Here is a 23,202-nt window from a genome sequence, read left to right on the forward strand (position 1 = left end):
CTACCCCATTAAAGTGACTGGTATCTAAGTATACAGAGTACATCGTTTATTCTGGTGGCAGTGAATGTACTTGCTAGCTAATTTTCATATTTACACCACTGAATTCACATGTACTCCGACTTATGTAGGTAAAAAGAAATATTTGACTCCAATCGATTCATGAGTCGTAAATGAGAATCGGTTCATTCACGAATCAAACCTTAACCAGCCAGAAGGAGGGGCGAGTGTCGGTGAGCGCGCGGAGGGGCGCGTGAACACTTAGAATAATAATGAATGTATCGGCTGAGTCGGTGCTTCGGTTTCAGCTTGAGCTCGAGCGCAGTCGGATTATCATCACGAGGGGCAGAGAGAAGGAGAGTGTGTGTGTTTCTAGAGAAAGGAAGCAAGAAAGAAAGAAAGAAAGAAAGAAAGAAACAGAGAGAGAGAGAGAGAGACAGACAGACAGAGAGAGAAAGCAAGCGCGCGCGCGCCCCGTTCATTCCACTCAAATAATGTAGACGAAAGCAGCAGAGACGCCGAGTGATACTGTGTTTATAGCGGAAAGTATGTTCACAGTGTCGGTGCTGCAGCTGGGAAAAGTTCAACTCAGACCCCTACAGAAGACTTCAGGGAGAAAATGGTACAGAACCTGGTCTATGTTATATTCTGTGTGTGTGTGTGTGTGTGTGTGTGTGTGTGTGTGTGTGTGTGTGTGTGTGTGTGTGTGTGTGTGTGCTACGTGCGTGTGAGTGTATATGTATGCTTGTGTGTGTCTCTTTCTTTCTGTCTGGGTGTGTTTCATGTGTTGTGATATCGCTTAGTGATTGAGGTTGGGTACACACACACACACACACACACACACACACACACACACACACACACACACACACACACACACACACACACTCACTCACTCATGTAAAGTTGATATATATGATACATAACTAAACAATCATATATACGTATGTAATATATATGTAATATATAATATATAAAACCAAACTCACTATTGACAGACTCAGTAAATCAGTGAATATATACACACACAGGTATATATATATATATATATATATATATATATATATATATATATATATATATATATATATATAAAACAAATGTGTCAGGGTTCACACACTGTTGAGAAGTAGCTGACAGTTAGCTTTGGGGTTTGAGTGTGTGTTAGTGTGAGTGTGTGTGACTCTCGAATCATGTGTGAACTGTAACATCACCAGCACTAAACTTTTGCAAGGCTATAAACGATGCCACTATGTGCAGAGCAACCTTCATGAATGGCCCTCATTAACCTCATTAAACACCTTTGGTATGGACTTGAACACAGACTCCACCTGGACCACCTCACCCAGCATCAGAGATAACTTAAGACTAATTTGTTTTTATCACATTTTACTTTCTTCTGTTTTGCTCCTAAATTACGTATATGTAAAATTTAGTAGCAAAGGGTTTTACCTTGTGTCAAACCCAGGGATCGTATGACTTTCATTCTTTTTAATTATCACCGGCTTCCAGTCAAATATCCTGTTACTTTGAAGACACTCTATATTACCTGTGAGGCTGAAGTTTTTCTCTCTATAGACCTTCTTGCTCTTTAGACTCTAGTTACAATCTATTGTGCTCAATTGAAACCAGCCTATTATTTCTTCTTGTTGCTTTTGAAATGTTTTTTTTTTTTGTGAAACTAAGAATTTCTACTTTTGGTTGATTATTGCAGAGGTTTAGACATTTTCCATTATATAAGTCCGTTTTTTTTTAATCGATCTTGTTGTGTGTGATATTGTGCATTAGAGTATGTTTGTGTCTGACTTCATCTGCCTGTAAGAGCGATTGTACATTGCACAAGTTCTGAAGTGATACGATCTCGTACTTACAGTCATGCATGATTTATTAAAACTGTTGGTGTTTCATCTAGCTCATGATTACCAACGAAGCCATGAGACTCGATGATGTGTGATCACACGTTATAAGTTAAACAGCATATGACGGTAAGTGTGTAATTGTTTTCTCCAGAAGTATTTTAAAAGCTGTAACTGTCCCAGTTAGGTGTTAAAATTGGACTTTTCTTCCGTAACCTTCACTTGAGAAACTGCCTTGATTGCCGTTCTAGCTGAGCTGGTTATCAAAGTGCTGATTGCTTTAATTCATTCAAAATGCTAATCAGTACGTATAAAGTGAAATTTTATCTAAGAGGAGAATAGAACACGGAGGATGGGGATGAAAATTCAGGACTCGGGTGGGGGGGATCAAAAGGTTTACACTCGTTGATAGAAGAACAAGAGCACGATTAAGCCTCGGTCATGCAGTGATCTTTGTGCACTGAGAGTTCTTGGAGGAACAGAGCAGAACCTGATCCACTCAGGAATACTCAGGATCCAGGAATTTTTCTGGTCCTGCATGCTCGGTCATCTCTAGCTGAGAGTAATATGACCAAAATGCTCAGGCATACAGAGCCACAACAAACAAACCAGGTGTAAAGTGTCCTTCAGTAGCATGCTCGGAATATGATGAATATTTAAGAGGAATACCTAAGCGGCTTCCAGTGCCATGGAGTGAGCTCTTTGGTTAAATAACTGTGCATTTACGCATGAAGTAGCTAAACTGGTTCGAGATGGTTTGAATAATGTAAGTGTACGTGAGTCAGTGTTTTACTCCTGTGGGGTTCATTAAGCCGTACATTAATGAAATGAAAGCACAGAACCCATCTTATCAGACACCTTGTAATTGAATGGCTTTAACATCGCAGCTTGACATACTCTTAAGAGATTCTAGCGAGGAACCGACTCGGTAATTGTGAGGTTTATGGATTTTTTTTTTAGTCAAAACAAGCTAGCCATACCCTGTTAATGTTGATTTATTCCATTCTAATAAGAACATTGTGTCTATGAGTTGTTATGAAACAGTAGTGTATATGAAACGAATGCTTGATGACCTGTCTGGCTCTTATAGCTGTTCCCACGCAAAGAACATTTTATGCGTCCCATTTGGCAGATGCTTTTTTTTTTTTCTTTTCCAAAAAGGATTTATAGTTGAGCTGAGCAGATGAAGGTTATGGGCTATGTTCAACAGTAGCAGTTTGGCACTATTCATTTCAGTCCAAAGACTTAATTACTCAAGTGTTTGTGGACACCTATATGTGGATCTTTCACTGTTTCCATGAAGTTCTGCATCCCAGATGTCTTCACCCAACATCAGTGTCTTGATCTCACTAATGCTCTTGTAGCTGACTGATCTAGAGGCTGAAGCCAGAAGAGTGGAGGCTGTTATAGGATTAAAAAGGGGTCACGTTCATATTTATGCCCAATGGGATGTTCAAGAGCAGATATAGGATTAATAGGAGCAAAGTGAAAGTGTGTCACGGAAGTAGCGATCCAGTCTCTATCCCAAAATATCCCACATCGAGTATGTTTTTAATGGTATAAATTAAACATATAAATGAAAGACATGTGAGACCTCTGATTGAAGAAGCAGCGGAAGGTTTAAGACCATATTTATTCTTTCTGTTCTGACTGGCTACTCATTCTGCCCCAGGTATTTGTTTTCACTTCTAAGATAATGGAAGAAAGACCCAACTTAAAATTCTCTTTTTGTATCACCTGACTCGTCTTGTATCACCTGAGCGGTCTACATGTTAACCGTGTTACTGTTTACCATGCCTATGATGTATCCTGCAGTTGTTTGCCTCATCGCTTGTGCACCAAGTGACCACAACAGAATAAACAAACTACCGTTGTGTGTCAGATGACATTGGAGTATAAACACTAATGGTTTTTCCTGTTACAAACAGTATTTGAGTCTTAAACCTTACAAAAGGTCTTTTAATCTGTATTTTGGATTTTCAGGATTAGTGAATCTTTTTGAATGTATAGTGAGGGATTTTGGTTGAGATAGAGATCATGACAACCGTCACACCAGTGACGGAGCCTGTTTAATGCCAGTGCGCATGAACTTGCTAAATGTTTCAGTCTGAATTGGACACCAGATGGACAGAAGTGTTTAGGCTTTGACATGTCATTTAGTGAATGCTGCATTTTAATCTTTCAGATGTATTTAAGATACTAAGATGAGTATGTGAACAATGCTGCTTGTGTAGCTGCCGCACACACACACACACACACACACACACACACACACACACACACACACACACACACATGCACACGCAGAGACACACACACACACAGGGTACACTGTAAGATTTTGCACTAGTGATAAGAGATAAGTTCAAATTCCAACAAAGACCGACCCATGAGAGTTCATAGATCATAGTCATCATCTGCTCTGAGTTACACTTAGAATTATTAGCAGATTGCTTTCAGTTAGAGAGGTGACAGACAACAACTGACAGCTAAAGACCTCTTTGAGATCTTTGGGTAGAAGGGATGACCTTAACACTAACCGAACATAGGCATCATCTGTGAAGTTGTGCATTAATTACAGAGTGCTGTTAGTTTGTGTCAACATGTTCAACTGTACTACATTGTCTGTTTCCTGTGTCTCAAGATGTGTCTCAGCTGTACACGGCACGAGTTCCTTAGGATTTACAGCACCAGGAGAACATGTGCTCTCACACACTTTATAGACCTGATGCTCAAGGCAGTCATAAACGTTACAGTCATAAACTTTTCAAGACACGAGTACAAATGGAGTTCTGTCGCATTCAAGTTTTGCTGACGCCTGAGTTTTCTCATGACAGTTTATTTCTCGTGTGTCCAAACACGATAAGGATGTCATATAATAATCACTTACCTACATAATCACTTCACAAGCGTGATTATTAGCTCATATACTGAGCACCTCATAAGCAGCAAATGATTTCTGACTAACTTATTTACTAAAATTATTCTGCACTGTTTGGTAAAAGCAGTCAGGAGCACATCACAAAGACAGGAAGCATGTGTTAGCCCTCGCCCGCTGAGATTTATGCCTGATGGGTATTGTGCGACAGGGGAAATTAGCTAATGGGTGGGGAGATTCAAGGGACCTTAAAAAAAAAAAAAGATCCCTTATTAGTGGAAATCACACTCACGAGAGCAACTGTTTATTAAACTGCATTCATGAATGTGACAAAAAGTGTGTTCATGTTTTATATTTGACAAATATTTTGTCATCTCAAAGGTGGTTAGGTGTGTATTCAAAGTCATTAAGGCGGACAGTTATGTCCACATACATACACAAACACACTAGTATGTATGGTGTATAATATGGGATCGGCCATTACAACCACACAGATGGAATCATGATGCCCTCTCTCCCTTCCCTCTCTCTATCTCTCTCCCTCCCTTTCTCCCTCTATCCCTCCTCTCTCTATCTCTCTCTCTTTACCTTTCTCCCTCTCTCCCTCCCTCTCTCTATCCCTCTCCCTCCCTTTCTCCCTCCCTTTCTCCCTCTCTCTATCTCTGATTCTGATTTCTCCCTCTATCTCTCTCTCTTCCCCTATCTATCTATCTATCTATCTATCTATCTATCTATCTATCTATCTATCTATCTATCTATCTATCTATCTATCTATCTATCTATCTATCTATCTATCTATCTATCTCTTTCTCCCTCTCTCTATCTCTCTCTATCTCTCTCTACCTCTCTTCCTCTCTCTCTCTCCCTATTTCTCTTGCTACCTCCATCTCTCTATTTTTCTACCTCACTTTCTCCCTCTCTCCCTCTCCATCCTTCTCTCTCACTCTCTTTGTGATTCTGATATATACAAATTTATGCCCTTGCGGTGACACCGTGATGTTCGTATTACACCTCACACATATTTCATGTTTCTAGAGCGTGTGTTTGTTGCCAAATGAAGCACCGGTACTGGCAGTACCTCTCCACTGAGTCAGATTTGTGGAGAGGGGCTGCCTTTTGGCAGCTATTTTATATTCTCCCACTTGCCCATTCATCCAGCTTTAATTTATTACCTCATCACTATGGTGAGTATGTCTCTATAAGGACTCCTTGCACTGAAATCCCCCAGCACTCGTGTAAAGCTTTTTGAGCAGCAGTGCTGGCAAAGTCCATTGTTTGTTTGGGGACATTGTGATAGAACGTGTCGAGTTGGATTTGTGAGTGTGATTCGGTTATGTAGTTCAACTCAGCTCAGTACACACCTGCTATTTACAATACAAAGGGCAAGCTGTGTGTGTGTGCACGTGCATGTGTGTGTGTTAATGTAAGTGAGACAGAAGGGTACGGTAATGGTGCTTATACCACAGTATGATTTAAATTCTCAAATCAGAAGACTAACATGAACATTATGTTATATTACTTCAAGTTGAGTTTACAAACGTTTTTAAGGCAGCAGGTGAAATTTCGTTTTTATGTCCAACCACCTTGAAGTGTTTTTAGTGTATTAACATAAAAAGAGGCTGAAGCGACTGTTTATATCTATAACGTAAGTAATAACAGGAACCAACTTGTCTCGTGGACCTTCCATAACTTTCATTAAAATATAGAAAAAACTTTTTTTTATTATTTAAACAGTGTAAAAAGTGTTGGAATTGTATTGCGGTTGTATGTGTTTGTGTGTGTACGCGTGTGTGTGGGTGTGTGGCGTGTTTCCACATTTTCTTCTAAGCTTATGTTTATTGCTTAAACTCAGGTGTGTGTATAATGAGTTTGCAGTGCCATGTTGCCAAGAAAACACTCCAATTATTTATAGGTTTTTATAAGACTTAATATTTCTAAGACTTAGAAATAAGTCCAGTTGCCAAATTATTTGCTTTGTTTACTTTAGGGTTCTTCACCTTAAACTATAGACCTTAATAGGTATTTATTCCTTACAGGGAAATTACCTTGCCCTTTAAAAAGGAAAATGTAGGTAAATGTAAGTAAATTTAAGATGTGACACAAATTCTAATCTGTTACAATACAGTGTGTAAAGCTAGTGTAGAGGTGTCTCTCCCTCTCTGAGAGACGCTAGGAGAGAGCGAGAGGCGAGCGAGAGGAGAGAGAGAATGAGAGAAAGGAAGAAGAAGGGGGGAGAAAAGAGAAAGAGAAGCTCCAGCTCCCTCTCCCTCCCCTCTCTCTCTCTCTCTCTCTCTCTCTCTCTCTCTCTCTCTCTCTCTCTCTCTCTCTCTCTCTCTCTCTCTCTCTCTCCTCCCTTATTCCCAGCAGTCTTATAAACTGTATTATTAACTACGGGTGAATTTATTGATGCTACAATGCTAGTGTGTGTAGCCAGACCCCACCCACCCAAACACACCCACACCCACACACACACACACACACACACACACACACACACACACACACACACACACACACACACACACACACACAAAGACACCAAAGCACAGCAGGATTTCTGCAATAGGGTTTGTTGAAAGAACAATAAACTTGTAACGCTCAGATAGTGTAAGAACACATTTGTGAGAATTTTACCCTCAAATAGTTTTTTTTTATGTTTTAAATCAATAGTTTTGAATTACAGGTCCCTAAACGATTGGATCGAGGCTAAAGAAACTAAGAACAGGTTTCAGTTAGAGGCTAATAGCAGAGTTTAGCCAACTAGTTTATTTTAAGTGAATAAGGATCTGGATGAGTCAGCATGCACTAGCTAGCTAATTCACTACAGCTAACTTTAGCTACATCTGTGTTGTTGAGGATGTGACGTCGTCATGCGGTGTCAGAGGCATGTGTACTAGGAAAGTAATCTGTATTAAATGGGCTGGTTTTCTGAAAACAGTTTTTCTTCATTTTATGCTAAGCTAACTGCCCAGTCATGTCAAGCCTCAAATAAATGAAGAATAATGTGTGTGTTTATTTAAGCCATTCAGTTCCATGTAATGTTTGAGACATTTAATAGTTCCTTGTATCGCTGATTAATAACAGTTGTTCCTTCACCGCTGCCTTTTTTTTTCTTTCTCTTCACATTAATGAGACAAAAAAAAAACAGAACACGCAGTCTGTCATGAAAGCAGAAAGACCTCGGCCATTAAAGCCTTCACCCCATCAGCTATTACGCATTGCTCCTTGTAAAATAATAGGATTAAAAAAAATAATATCGGTATCGATTATATGGAGACATACGAGGTCCTGTGAATTAGTGGTTACTATGGAAACGTTGCCGTATAAGAATAAGCTCATTATTATCCAGCATGTCCTTTGTCTTGCAGTCGCATTATGGTCACAGCTGCTGTTCAGGAAAATTAATCTAAACCTTCTGACCAATCAGAATCGAGACTATAATACTGCTTTGGCATCACAGAATTTAACACATGTTCAAGATGGCCTTGTCTTTCAATGTGTGTGTGTGTGTGTGTGCGTGTGTGTGCGTGCGTAGCTGATGGTGAGGACTAATCCACATTTCACATTTCTTAAAGTAATCTCACAGGATTTCATACAGACTCCTTTACTTCATTGCACATCACATTCCATTACCTCTTCTTATTTGATTCTTTTTATCTAATTTGGTTCTTTAGTTTATTTTTATGAGGAATGTCTGGGTTTGTTGTATGCCATATGTACCTGTGTATGTGACAAAAAAAAATCTATCTGTAGTAGTCATTGTGTAATAAACATTGTTCAAGTCCGTTTGCATTGATGTAATTTCCCCTGAAACAGGAAGCCAGTCTGGGACACATCGAGTGGCCCCTCCACCTTTTTATATAGCCAATAGCATTTAACTTACCTCACAGCCCCGGCTAAGACATACTTAGACAGTTAGTTGGGGTGGAGAACTTCATATTCTAGAGAGTGTTTGATTGGACAGAAAATCTAATGAGAAGCTGAAGAGCAGTACGATGTCACGAGAAGAGACCGCGACATCTGAACGCATATATCTTCTAAATGCACATGGTCTTGGGTGTTGGTGCACACTATCTTATAGATATCGTTAAGGCTAACGTTAAACCCCCCCTCCACAAAACTTCAACTTGATTTAATGGGGACTTGAAACATTTGGTTGGGCTTGGAATTAGTCACTTCCAGCAGGGATTGTAACTACCAGGATGGATCTTTGTGGAAGTTTATGCAAATGTCTTTTTTGGTGTCTTTGTTGTCCTAATCACACAGCAGCCTGAGGCCGAAACGTCTGCGTAAACACATTTTGCAGTGTGTGCCATCGTGCAGTGGATCTGAGCCTATTTGATTTTTTTTTAATGCTTTTTTGGACGCTGCCCGGCGTAGTAATTTGAAGATTAGTTCTTTATCAGTCACATTTTCAGTGATAAAAGCTTCTGTAAGGCACAACGCCAGAGGCTGAAGTTTAAAGTCATTGTGTAAAGTCAGTGCTGCATGTCACATTAAGCTTAAAGAACTGCTTCTGTATTTAACACCACACACACACACACACACACACACATACATACACACACACACATACACAAGCATACATACACCAGCATGACAACTTTCCTTCGAAACACCACCTCCTCTGCTCCTGGCAAACTTGAATCTGTTCAGGGAAGTAGGGATTACAACTGAGAAAGGGAGAGAGATGTGTCTTTATTGGCATTGGAAGCCCATGGAGAATTAATTGGAGAAATCAGTCAATGTTTTATATACACAGGTCCAGAGTTACACCGGCTGTCATTGTGCTTTATTGACGTTGGCATGTAGGATGTAAATTGGGTGCACTGTCTTCGTGTTTGTATTTAATTTCTGTTTGACGACACATCCAAGCGTATACAGTGCAACTACATACATGCAAATCACAGACCAAGATAGCTGATGATCATTCAGTACACAGCCAGGTGACGCCACTGAGAAGCGCCTACTGGTCTTTCCAGAATGACTGTATTCTGGGAATCAATAAACCAGCTTTAATTCGGCAGGCATTTATTTCCAGGGATTTCAGAACAGCGTAACAGACATTGCGTCATCGGGTAGGCGTGGCCTAATTGATAATCTAACCCTAACCATAATTGTATTTTTTGGTTGTTTATATGTTTTCTAAAATAAATCTACCTGTATGACTGTTTTGTCCTTGTTAGTATGCTGGGTTTTTTTTTTTTTTTTTTTTGAAAGAGGCCGTTTTTTCGAAGACCTCCGGAAACACGCCCACTTTACGTCGTGGCAACGAAACCCCTGAAATTTATTGACTGCCCTTTAATTATAGTAACAAAACTTTCATCTGTAAGTATTTGTTTAGACATTTTATTTTATCGTGTCACTCAGTTGAGCTTTTATACAGTATGTGCTTTGTGTTTTAGATTATTCTTATTCTTTGCTGCTCAGGTTAGTCAGATTGACAGATTATCCTTGTAAATTTTTTTTTTTCTGCTTCACACATCCGAAGTAGGAAATGACATCATTACAACCCGCAAATGACCACTTACAAGTCTCCAGGAATACAACATTAGCCCCGGGGTAGATGTGTGTATGCGTACATGAGGGTAAAGAGAAGAAGGCCCGAGACGTTTAAAATGCTGCCCCGCCTTCTCGGATACTTTTGCAGCTTATTACGTTAGTCACCGAACACTTTTGTAAACGAATCTGGATTCAGAGAATCTATGTATAGCGAGTGATACGACATGCAGAACTCGATTACAAGGTTCTTCGCTAAAAGTTAAGTAAAGATCACTGGGATCAGGAAGGACAGCTGCAGAATCTGACCAGAGGATGTTGATGATGAGACAGATGTGCAGTCACAATCCAGCTGTTTCTATATTAAGCATATGGCAGAAAGGACATGCAGTTCAACTCAAGGTTTGCATGTGACTTGGTGGACAGTTTCACCGGATAAGAGCTCGAGTACTTGACACTCGGAAAAACAGGAACGTACGTTTTATCTAAAGACCGATGTCTCTGACGGTTGTACATTAGCGAGAGAGTTTCTGGTTATTGTAATCCTGTAATCTTGAACTACTCTGCTGTTTGGGTTTGGAATGTCTGATAAAATATAAAACGTACAAATTGTCCACCCACTGAAGACATTTATATGTAGAATTTCCTCCATAATTATACAGCGCTGCTCGCAGGCTGGAGATGATTCAGTAGTTGGTCGACAGAAAGCCTTTCTCTCCAGACACCCCAGAGTGTCACCATTCAGCTGCACTAATATCGCTTCCTGTTTAAAAGACTGAATAATTCTGTATCAGCTCTGTTTGTCCCCAGAGAAATCGCAGTCCAGTTTGAATACCCAATGTATGTATATCGACGAAGTAATGGTTTTGCCGCAAAGACGTCAGCTGGTCGAATTAGTTCAGCTGAACCTGAACATCCACTGGTGATTGTATTGTAAAGTAAACGGAAAAGGAAATGATAGCCAAGTATCGTAATCCAGTCTTTTTCTGTAATGCGTGTAGACCTGTTTAGGAAGTTTCTGCTTTGTGTCATCTAAAATTTTGTTAGATTATGTATTATGCAAACCACACACAGATGAGATATCTGAGCCGTCATTCACACACCGCTGTTGTCTCTGCAGTGTGCCGCTGATGGTGTTGAGAATGTTCGCATGTTTTTTTAAGGCACGGTTTGCGCGACGTTAGTGCCAGCGTAAGGTCCCTAGAGCGCATTATTAATTGATTATTAATCTCTGTCTCTCTCTCTCTATCGCTCTCTCTCTCTCTCTCTCTCTCTCTCTCTCTCTCTCTCACTCATTCACTCACACACACACACACACACACACTCACACACAGACACATGTACACACACGTACAGACACACACACACACACACACACACACACACACACACTCACACACAGACACACACACTCACACACAGACACACATGTAGACACATACACACTCACACACAGACACACACACACACGTAGACACATGTACACACACGTACAGACACACACACACACGTACAGACACACACACACACACATACATACAGACACACACACACACGTAGACACATGTACACACACACGTACAGACACACACACAGACACACACACGCGCGCGCACACACACACACACACACACACACACACACACACACACATACAGACACACACACACACATACAGACACACACACATACACACACACACATGTACAGACACACGTAAAGACACACACACGTACACATACACACGTAGACACGTACACACTCACACACAGACACAGACACACACACACACAGACACACACACTTACAGACACACACACGTACAGACACACACACATACAGACACACATGCACAAACACACACGTACACACACACACGTACACACACACACCTACATCATGCTTATTTCTAATGGAGATGGAATCATTTTCTGGTGATTTGCACACATTAAGCTGTAATGTGTAAACTCTTTGTCTTTGACCTTTTCTCCTCCTCCTCTTATGTGCTGGTGTGAGGCCACGTAAACCATGATTCAAACCGTTATGAGAACAGCTGCAGATATTCCACAGTATGTATAAGTACTGTGTTCTTTCTAAAACATCTCCACATCCCAGTGGTTCATTTACTGGCTAACATTATGTGGGAGTTATTTGTGCTCTGATTTTGCCGTTAATAAGCAACCATAAGGACTATTTTATTTAAACTTAGTGTTGCATTTCAACTCCCCTTCAAAACATTATGCTTGATGGAAAAAGCTATTTCGTGAACGTTCTTCTTCCTCATGACTTCCTTTTAATTATCTGGGTAATTAAATATTTAGTTTAATTGGATGAATTAATTCTGGTTCTTATTGCAGCCATTATGCTGCTTCTCTGTACAGCTCCTTTCTTATCTTCCCTCTTCCTATTCATTATAACAGTTTTCCAGACTGCTAGAAAACTCACATGTTTACCTATTTTCTTGCCTTCAGCCTCTTGCACTCTTTTCCCCCCAAACACAAATATGTTGCATGTGTGAGATAAAGGATCCATCACAGATCTGTGTGTATGTAAAGGTAATGACCTAATTCTTGAAAAATTGAGCTCTGTCTATTGCAGCATAGCAATCATATCTGAGAGACTTCCTTAGTATTAATAAAAGGCCACGTCCTTCTTCTTAAGGTTCAGGGTGTTTTATTGCTGGCTGCCAAGGGAACTGTTGCATTTTTGTTAATAGTGAAGATACAGAATTGTCTTTTATTGTGCGTGAATGAGCTAGTGCGTGAATGAGCGAGTGCGTGAATGAGCGAGTGCGTGAATGAGCGAGTGCGTGAATGAGCGTGAGTGCGTGCGTAGGTGATAGAAGTGTCTGTGTATTAGGACTTTAATGAAACCCAGACCCTGCCTCTTTATCAAATCAGCTTCAGTAAAATGTTTCCCTAGGTATATCATGGCTTGTTTATTTAAGAGCTCAAGCTAAAGTTGACGTCACACACACACACACCAGATCTTTGTAACCAGACTCGCCAGGAGCAGTTTGGATAACTGCTTCCTCCTCCTTTTATCTATTTGATTATTATGAATAGAAATGGAATCAGTAACACTGAGAGCTGTGTATTCTCAAGCACAGAGACTACGAGTCAGGATGTGCTCTGGCACTCAGCACTCATTTAAACAGCAGTATCCTACACTCTGGTTCAGAACAGACCCTTGGGCCAGTTCTTTAACCTGTCTGACTTGAACGTGCTCAGCACACACACACACACCTACAGGCAGGATTTCTGGCTTGCGTAAGACTTCAAAAGCACCACAATTGAAAAGATGTTGACGACCATGACTGAGTCTATAATAGATAGTGTTATTAGCTGACATCTCCTGAGGGGTTAGTTTATGTTGCTTCAGTAAGGAAAATTAGAGATCATTTTTTGCGAGTTATTATAATGTCTAAAGCTGTGTATTGCACAAGCTGCTCTTACACTGAGCGGATGTTATTGCATAATCTAATTGTTGAAGCTTGATCTTTTCCCTGGGGCTCTGAGGGTCCTTTTGAGGGTGTGTTCAAGACAGACTGCCTCATATAGCACATCTGCAGTGGTAGTGTCCTCTTTAGTAAACTCATTTACTACCTGAGTGTAACTTTTAATCTGGCCAAAAAGACCTGACTTGAGCGTTCTTGCTGCTCACAGGTTTCAGTTTCTAGTCTCGCAAACCAGACTATTATCACACCAGGTGTTTTCCAAATAAACATGGCCAAGGACTGTTTCCAGTGACAAAAGAAGACAAGAGCCACGTTCACACTGCAGGTAAAAGTGGCCCAAATCTGATTTTTTTTTGGGTCCAGTGACCAGGTCAGACTTCTTCAGGAGTAGTGTGAACACTCAAATCTAGCCCAGATCTGATTTTTTTCAAATTAGATTCAGACCACTTCCATATGTGGTCCTGAATCAGACCCAAATCAGATTTTTTCCAATGTGGCCGCAGTGTGAACACCCAAGGCGGATTTGATGCGACTTTTACGTCAATCTACATCGACACTTGTCACAATTATGCGCCGGCGAGTACGCACACAGACGTGACTACGCCTACAAAATGGATCAAATATTCAGAAGTTGCCCTCGACATCCGAAAATGTTCAAAAACGCTGCGTCTCTGTGCTGCCATTACACAAACATTTAGAAAGAAAAGCGAAAATGCTTACTTGCTCCATAAGCTCGCCAACTTTAGCGCAACGGCGTGCTGCATGTGACGTCATTGTTATTGTTCGTTTGCGCATGCGGGTCAGTTCGAAACAGCAGACAGTTCACACTGGTATCTGATATACTGTAGGCCACATTTTAAAAGGTAATGTAAACAGCCAAACAAAAAAATCAGATCTGAGCAAAATATCTGAATTGAGCATTAAGACTTGCAGCGTGAACGTGACCAAAATGACTGTCATGGCCGATGACTAACCGGGCGTAACATCAGTGAACATTTTGTTAACTTTTTACAGTCTAGTTACCATAATCATGCTCCAAATTGCACCAGAGACCATAGTGTCCTGTTCAGAACCAACGCACAGAAGCACTGGAAGCCAATCAGACTTCAACCTTCAGAATAGTGTACCAGAGGTTCTGTGTGCTGTGGGCAGAGCATCTGCAGTCAAGAGTCATTATTTTACTTGTGTCTATCTCTGTCCACAGTCGGAGCGAGCAACCGAGGGGGTCATTCAGCCAGGCGTGATGCAGCGCGGAGTTTCAGACTTGTGTCTGGAGCTTGAGGCTGATGCGACTGTTCGAGATGGAACACGTCCCCGGCTGGGTCTGGACAACCTGCAACAGAAGATGTTGAAGGTGACTGAACAGCTGCGTATCGAGCAGGCCTTGAGGGACGAGAATGTGGCAGAGTACCTGAAGCTCATTGATACCGCTGACAAGCAGCAAAGCAGTCGCATCAAGCATGTGTTCGAGAAGAAGAACCAGAAGTCCGCACAGAGCATCGCACAGCTGCAACGCAAGCTCGAGCAATACCACCGGAAGATCAAGGAATGCGATACTGCCGCCTCGGCCAACGGCACCAAACAGGCACAGATGCCTAGTAAAGATGTTAAAGAAGCTAAAGAAGCATCCAGGGACAGCCTGAAAGACTGCGTCAAGGAAACAGGGGCCAGAAGTGCATGTACCCGAAACCAACATTTGGACAAGGTGAAGACAGTGGGCCCAGGGGTCTCACTCTCGCCACCGTTCTTCTTCAACAAGTCACGAGGCATCGCCAGCCTCATCCGCAACAAATTTGGCAGCGCTGACAACATCGCACACCTGAAGAGCACAATGGAGACGGGAGGCGGGCTGAGAGCCGAGGGGGCGGGACGAGCACTGAGCGGCAGCGCCACGCTAACGAGCAAGCCAAAGTATCCGAGCGACGATGAGTGTTCAACAGGCACATCAGCTTCAGCAGAGAGCAGTGGGCACGGCGGACAGGCCGAGGACGGACAGGTGGAGAGTGTAAGCAGACTTAGTGATGCTCTGGAGGAGGTCAGGGAGCTTCGAGACGCACAGGGTCACCTCACCGAGGACATCGAAAGTCTGAGGAACCAAGCCAAACGTAATTACGGCTTCATCTCCCAGATGTTGCAGGAAGAGCGCTACAGGTACACAGACCATTACAGATGTTAGAATGATGCTCACAGGTAAAAAAATACCACTGCAATGCTTAAAATCCCAAATTATTTTCCAGTACATTTAGGTTAAATAACCTTCGGATTATCTGATATAGGAAATGTTGTACTTTTACATTTACTACATTTTTTTGTACCATTTCAAATTAAACAGAAAAACCAGCAGAATAAATGTGTGAAAGTTATTAGATGTGTGAGTAGTTAAAAATTTCCTAAAGATTTATTTATTTCATTTCATTTCTTTTTTTTTTCTGGATTAATCTGAAGTGATGCTTTATTGGGTGCTTTATATACTACACTATTCCCATTATTCCCACTACAGTATTTTTCATTTTTCACGTCACACACACACTCTCACGCACCACGTCTCCTCTGGTAGGTGTGAACGACTAGAGGATCAGTTGAACGACCTGACGGAGCTGCATCAAAACGAGACCACCAACCTGAAGCAGGAACTAGCCAGCATCGAGGAGAAAGTAGCCTACCAGGCCTACGAGCGAGCCCGTGACATGCAGGTACGCACAGCACACACAAACACACTGCAGTCTGTCTAAATATTCAGCCTGTATGAGACAAATATCCCAAATGAGGAACATTTCTTTCTTGCATAACCGTGACGTAGCTTTTTAAACCAGATGCAACCAGGAGCAAGCCACACTGCTGCAGTCACACATGCTCGTTCTCTAAACTATGCTTTGTTGTATACGTGCTGCATGTGGCTGTTCCTTTATTCAGTGTGCACTCCCTCATCCTCCCTGGTGACTCATCACCCCTTGATCTCAGTATTAGAAGATTCTGTACAGCATTTTGCTCACATACAGTACGAGTTATCTGCATAAACTTTACTGCAGGAGGCACGTTATTCTTCTGTGGTGTCATTTCAGGGGAATGTTAAAAAAAAGGATTTAAGGGTTTAGTGTAGATGGCTGTGAATATTTATAGCTATGGACAACCAGTAAAAGTTGTCTTTACACTCAGACATTTATATTCGATTATACGGATCATGTTATACTTTTATCGTAGGAAAAAAAAAGAATCAGTTCGGCTAAAAAAAAGTATATATGATCAATGTGGCGGGGCATGTTGGCTTATTGGTTAGCACGTTCTCCTCACACCTCCAGGGTTGGGGGTTCGATTCCCGCCTCCGCCTTGTTTGTGGAGTTTGCATGTTCTCCCCGTGCCTCGGGGGTTTCCTCCGGGTACTCCGGTTTCCTCCCCCGGTCCAAAGACATGCATGGTAGGTTGATTGGCATCTCTGGAAAATTGTCCGTAGTGTGTGTGTGTGTGTGTGTGTGTGTGAGTGAATGAGAGTGTGTGTGTGCCCTGCGATGGGTTGGCACTCCGTCCTGGGTGTATCCTGCCTCGATGCCCGATGACGCCTGAGATAGGCACAGGCTCCCGGTGACCTGACAAGTTCGGATAAGCGGAAGAAAATGAATGAATGAATGATCAGTGTGGACCTTACAGGCTCACAACCACTCTGCTAAATTTCTTAGGATTCAATATTTATTTATAAAAGACTAAAGAGATTATGCATATGAATACTCAATATGAATGTTGTGTAGAACTTTACACCATGGAGAACAATCTGATCTGTTCATTTAAATATCAGATGTCTAATATTTGACATCACACATCTCAGAACTGCTGTTCACCAACAGAGAACCTTCATGCTAAAAGGTTAAAACTCGTATGTCATAAAGAACTGAGCTCAGTATAAATAAAGCTCATACTTTAGAACAGGAACTAAAAACAGGAACTAAAAAATTCTGTATCTTTGGCCCAGGAATTAAAATCAAATCAAGATATGCTGCAAAAAACAAAACAAAACAAAAAAAAACGTGTCTGCAGTTCCACAGTCTCTGAAATGTTCCTTTGGAAAAATTCCTGAGTTCACTTCAGCAGGCCCGTGGCATCAGGAGATGTTTGTTTGTACACACACACACACACACACACACACACACACACACACACACACACACACACACACACACACACACACACACACACACACACTGGCACTGATCACAGAACTCTGTTGTGTATCTTGAGTACATCAAGTGAAGGGAAGCAGTAATGCACAGCAGTGTTAAACAGACTGACGAACTCTTCTCTATAAAACTTTCTGCTGTCTGCGTGATTGTTGTCACGATCATCTACAACTGAAACCACTATGTATTCAGGTCTGGCCACAGTATCACATGGTGTTTTGCTGCCTCTTGTCGAATCCCACACTTTCTGTCTTTCTCTTGTTCGTCTGTGTCTGACTTTTTCCTGATGTGTCTGTGTCGTCGCTGTAGGAGGCATTGGAGGCGTGTCAGACACGGCTCAGTAAGTTGGAGTTACAGCAGCAGCAGCAACAGTTGGTGCAGCTGGAGAGCACAGACGCCAAACTGTTACTTGGAAAGTGCATCAACATTATGCTGGCCATCGCCACGGTGATCCTGGTGTGCGTCTCTACGGCGGCCAAGTTCACGGCACCACTACTGCGCAGCCGCCTGCATGTGCTCGCCACTTTGGCATGCATGTGTTTGCTTGCACTAGGCTGGAGCCACTGGGAACATGTTCAGTGCGTGGTGGAGCAAATTCTTCTGACCAGATGAAGGAGGCAGCCCTGCGCATGTGTGTGTGTGTGTGTGTGTGTGTGTGTGTATGTTTCAGATTATGATTCGGGACACTGGTACACGGGTCAGGACTATTCCGATTTAACTTTACATCTTTACACAAACTTAAGATTTGTGTGTGTGTGTGTGTGTGTGTGTGTGTGTGTGTGTGTGTGTGTGTGTGTGTGTGTGTGTATGTTTATCTGCTCCAGGACTCTGTAGGAGGTGCTGAGGTTTCCATCTCAGTAACTGTACTGTATTATTTGTTCTGGTTCGTGCAACATGCAAATGTGGAGGAATTCTCAGAAGTGCAAGGAAACTTGAGTCTATAATTGTTTTATAATGAGGTTAATATCCTCCTTGTGACCACAGTATGCAGTCCAAAGTAGAAATAATTGGTTTGGCTCCAATGTTTACTTTTACTTTGCCAGAATTTCTTTACTGTTCAGGGTGAAGTGGGTAGAGCTAACCTTCGATAAGGGTTTGGTATGCTTTACTCTCACCAATGACGAGCAGTCTAGGGAGCGAAAGCAAATGTAGCATGCGGAAACTACTGTGTTAATTGTGTAATCGAGTAGCGGAATAGAGAATAGGGCCATACTCACACCATGCACCTACTCCCTGGGAATGCAATAGTCTGGAGTTGTAAATGGATACGGTTTACGGTGAGGTGAGGGATGTTTATTTATCTATTTAATTAAATCACTCCTAGTGGTCGAATCCTTAAAACTCTGTCAATGATCATGTTTTGATTCACTGTTCTGTGTACTTACAGTCCTGGTGTAAATATGTTCACCTGCACCTTGTGTGGTGGAAGTCTTTATGGACAACTTTTCCTTTAGAGCAGGAATAAACCAAAGCTCAGCATTCACCAGCTCTCATAAATGCAGTGTGATGCTCACCTTCAACTGTGCAAGTACACTGTGTGTGTAGGTAGGTGTGTGTGTAGGTGTGTGTGTAGGTGTGTGTGTGTGTGTGTAGGGGTGTGTGTGGATGTATGTAGGGGTGTGTGTGGATGGGTGTGTGTGTGTGTGTAGGTGTGTGTGTGGATGTATGTGTGTGTGTGTGTGTGTGTGTGTGTGTGTGTGTGTGTGTGTGTGTGGTTAAGCCTTGAATTAAGCAGTGGAATGCTGAGCTGTGTAATAGAGTGAAATGTAGGTCTTTTTAAATGAAGGTTTTAAGGACTATTTTTATACCTCTGTTATTCAGAATCTGTTTTGATGAGTCTGTGAATACACTGATTAACTGTCTCTCATGGTGTTTGTGTCTTCATCACCTCCTTTCAAATTTGTAGGACAAACACCTTTGGTAATGTTCTACTATACATTTGCTTTTCTTGCTGAATGACTGATTACAATCTTTCTAATCTAATCTGCGAATCTGTAACTTCAGACCACTTTATGGATGGAGCACACTTCATTAATTGGGTTCAACCCATAATAAGCAATCATTTCACTTCCCAGATGTAGTTGATCAGCCAGATTAGGTTTGGTGTATGTCTGTTTCTTTAATTCGACACTAGAGCTGATGCCAAGGAAGCAGTGAAGATTTAGAAGCAGCATACCTATAAATATTGTCGCATCACTGTTGGAACTGAGCATCCAGGAAGTCTCCATGGTGTTCACCAGACGTTTAACACAGGTAATGTCTGACCCAGTAACCGCATGCTTGTGGTGATTTTTTTCCGATGCACTGAACACACATCTGTATGAGCCTGTATGAGCACAGGTCTTGCCACATGGCTCAGTTTATCACTTATATTGGGAAGAAGCGGCTTGGCAGTGAACATTGTGCAGGAAAATGAGTGAAAATCCACATAGCCAGTGGACCACTGATCAGCTAAATATTGATGACTGAACTATTCTGAGGAGATAATAATAAACATGACAACACACGACATGGTGGAGAACGAATGAAAACGATCACAATGTGCAGTGTTGTAGGCTGACACATGCTCGGGGGTGGTGGTATACTAGAAAGAATTGAACAAGTTTGTAGAGATACAGTACGTAGGTGAATGCTAATCAAACTAACAATGCTAAAGAAAACTAGTGGGAAAAAGTCTAGAGTTTCCTTCACAAAATGAAACGAACACGCAGGCAGAGAAAACGAGTGAAGGTTGGCGTCATCTTTGGGGAACATCTATTAACTTGAAGAAGAAGGAAAGATGGCTGTGTGACAGCGGTGTGTATACAGTGTGTGTGTGTGTATGTGCATATATATATATATATATATATATATATATATATATATATATATATATATATATAAATATATATATATATGTAAATGTGTATGTTATAGACTTTCACTGCTACTGTAAAAATGTGTTTATTTAAGAATGAGATAACTATGACAAGAAAAACTGTTTAGTCCACATTTGGGGGTTAAAATGGCAAAAAAAAAAAAAAAGTCTTTACTTCACAGGTTTGTTACTACATGTTTGTCTCCTTGTAGCTTAGATGCAACAAAACAATGTTACCTCAGTGTTCCTAGTCTCTCTGCATGAACTTAATGAGTTCATTTTGGGTTTCACAGAATGTAAAAGTGTTCCTGTTAACAGTAGCATTTCTTTGTCGATGCTTGAATAATTAGTATTTTTCTCCCCTCTTGTGCTAGTTGAGAGAAATACACTCAGATGTGACGATAACACCGTGTTGCCTGTCTAAAGCACTGGGGAGAAATCATTTTTTTTGGTAGTGGGATTGTAGTTTGCATCACTGCTTCATTGTCACTGAGTTTTTGGCTGCAAGGACGTAAAACCACTAAACGAAACAGTAGTGGTTTCTATAGAGTTCTGTAGTTAAAAAAAACCTGTCCCGAGTGTAGAGAGAGAAAAATACAACCCCAAAAACTGCAAATAAGTAAGAATCCGGTGATGTCTTAGAACAAACTATACTAGCAATGTCATAAACATGCAAACTGACTGGGATTAGGAATATTCAAAGGAGAAAATAAAGGAACATTATTTAGAACATGTCATTTGATTCTAAAACTTTTTTTTAAAGATGTTTAAGAAATAAAACTTGATGCATGTATCCAGTCACATGTAAAAAACACATTTATTATGCTATTGCCAAGAAAAGACAGACAGTTCCTTATAATTCCAAGGTTCTATTTTAATAGTAAGGAGAGTAAAAAAATATTATTCATAGTTTATATTTAAAACCTCTTCCACTGGTCTCTTTTTCGCTGGAGATTTTGTAATTATTGGACACATATTTATTCGTAAAATGTCAGACACACACACACACACACACACACACACACACACACACACACACACACACACACACACACACACACACACAATTATAAAGCAGGAGACAGTCAGCTTGTGTGGGTTTGACAATTAATAATAAAGTTAGGAAGCTGTAGTTAAAGCTAAAAGTTTGTTTGTTCCTCTTTTATAGTCTACTGTTAGTCTACTTTGGTCTCATATGCAGGTAAAATAGTATTATAGATATAGAACATATAAAATTTTCAGGGTGCTTTGAACTATTGGACTATTGGTAAACATTGTTAATGTATTAAATTGTGGGCAGTTAGTAACACGAGGGAGTCTTTGTAAGAATGAATTTAGTTTTTGTAAAAAAAAAACAAAAAAAACCTTTACATTTACTTAATTTCCAGCTGCGTACTGGGGGCATACATGTAGAAATAAATAGTATTAAAAATAAGTGCTATGATTTAAGTGGAAAAAAAACAAGTCAGATTATTGCATTACCTTAATTTTTTAAATCAGCTTGCTATTTGTAGCAATGGACTAGGTTAATTATTATTTTTCATCTTTAATTCCTCTATCTTGTTTTCACAATGTTGAATAAATAAGTTGATGCTTAGCAACCAAATGTGCCAAACATATCAGGGATGAAAATAACTTAAAAAAAAAAATGCTTACTTAAATATTAATCAAAGGAAAATGATCTCTCTAATGAACGTATTACTTTTTACTATACGTGACTCTACAATGCATTTTAAAAAAAGATTATTTCTATTTATTTGTATTTACATCTGGTTACTTGTTACCATATGGAAATTCTGTATGTTTGGCTGTTTATGGTACGGATACTGAATGAAAAATGACAGAAATCAAAGCAGGGATCGTGTTTTCTGTGACACAACTTTTTTTAAACAAATCATCTTAGACCTCAAATCTAATCCCTGTATTTTGATTAGCTTAACCTTTAAAGGTGTATTTTATTTTATTTTTTAAATTTATCGATTATTATAAATTTTGCTCAGTTTTTGAGTTTCTCAGAAGTGAAAAATACTGGCTTCGCAGATGGGTGTGTGTGTGTGTGTGTGTGTGTGTGTGTGTGTGTGTGTGTGTGTGTGTGTGTGTTGGTACCAGAATGTCATCATTACTCAGCTTAATGTTACAGTCAAAACAGGTATTGTATAATACAAGTAAGTCTAGAGGGGAAAGGGGTGTGATTAAATTAATTCAGTGTTAGAAAGAATCAATTATGTGGTGTTTATAAATGAATCACTTTTGGGATCGTTGTTACTGACAGGTGCCGTAAACCGTGACACTGTGGCTGAGCTCCTGTAGCAAGGCCTGTGCTTCTTTCTCCAGCTCTTCCACCTCCTGTGCTTTCTCTTCCAGAGTCCTCTGATTCACTGAGAATGACCGCTCCAGCTCTGCAGGAATACACACACACACACACACACACACACACACACACACACACACACACATACACACACACAGTAAATACACTACAGAGGTGA

At 40.7% G+C, this 23,202-nt stretch overlaps 2 protein-coding genes across 2 annotated transcripts in view; one reads left to right on the forward strand and one right to left on the reverse strand.

Moving 5' to 3' along the window:
- Positions 1–217: 217 nt before the first annotated feature.
- On the forward strand, positions 218–21,780 carry tmcc3 (transmembrane and coiled-coil domain family 3). Its single transcript, XM_027153879.2, has 4 exons — positions 218–619; positions 14,892–15,838; positions 16,245–16,380; positions 18,166–21,780. The coding sequence occupies exons 1-4, from the start codon at positions 617–619 to the stop codon at positions 18,466–18,468; spliced, it is 1,389 nt and encodes a 462-aa protein (XP_027009680.1). The 5' UTR covers positions 218–616; the 3' UTR covers positions 18,469–21,780.
- The window catches only part of lamb1b (laminin, beta 1b), a 29,265-nt gene continuing 27,629 nt past the window's right edge, over positions 21,567–23,202 (reverse strand). Inside the window, exon 33 of the mRNA XM_027153878.2 lies at positions 21,567–23,112. Within this exon, the coding sequence (XP_027009679.1) occupies positions 22,976–23,112 (137 nt within the window). The 3' untranslated portion in view covers positions 21,567–22,975. The remainder of the gene's footprint in view (positions 23,113–23,202) is intronic.

The sequence above is a fragment of the Tachysurus fulvidraco genome, chromosome 19, assembly GCF_022655615.1.
Source record: "Tachysurus fulvidraco isolate hzauxx_2018 chromosome 19, HZAU_PFXX_2.0, whole genome shotgun sequence".
Taxonomy (NCBI): domain Eukaryota; kingdom Metazoa; phylum Chordata; class Actinopteri; order Siluriformes; family Bagridae; genus Tachysurus; species Tachysurus fulvidraco.

Excerpts from the sequence above, each read along its gene's own strand:
- tmcc3 (XM_027153879.2), top strand. Across the intron at positions 15,839-16,244 it reads TTGCAGGAAGAGCGCTACAG|GTGTGAACGACTAGAGGATC; the intron begins GTACACAGACCA and ends CTCCTCTGGTAG. Across the intron at positions 16,381-18,165 it reads AGCGAGCCCGTGACATGCAG|GAGGCATTGGAGGCGTGTCA; the intron begins GTACGCACAGCA and ends TCGTCGCTGTAG.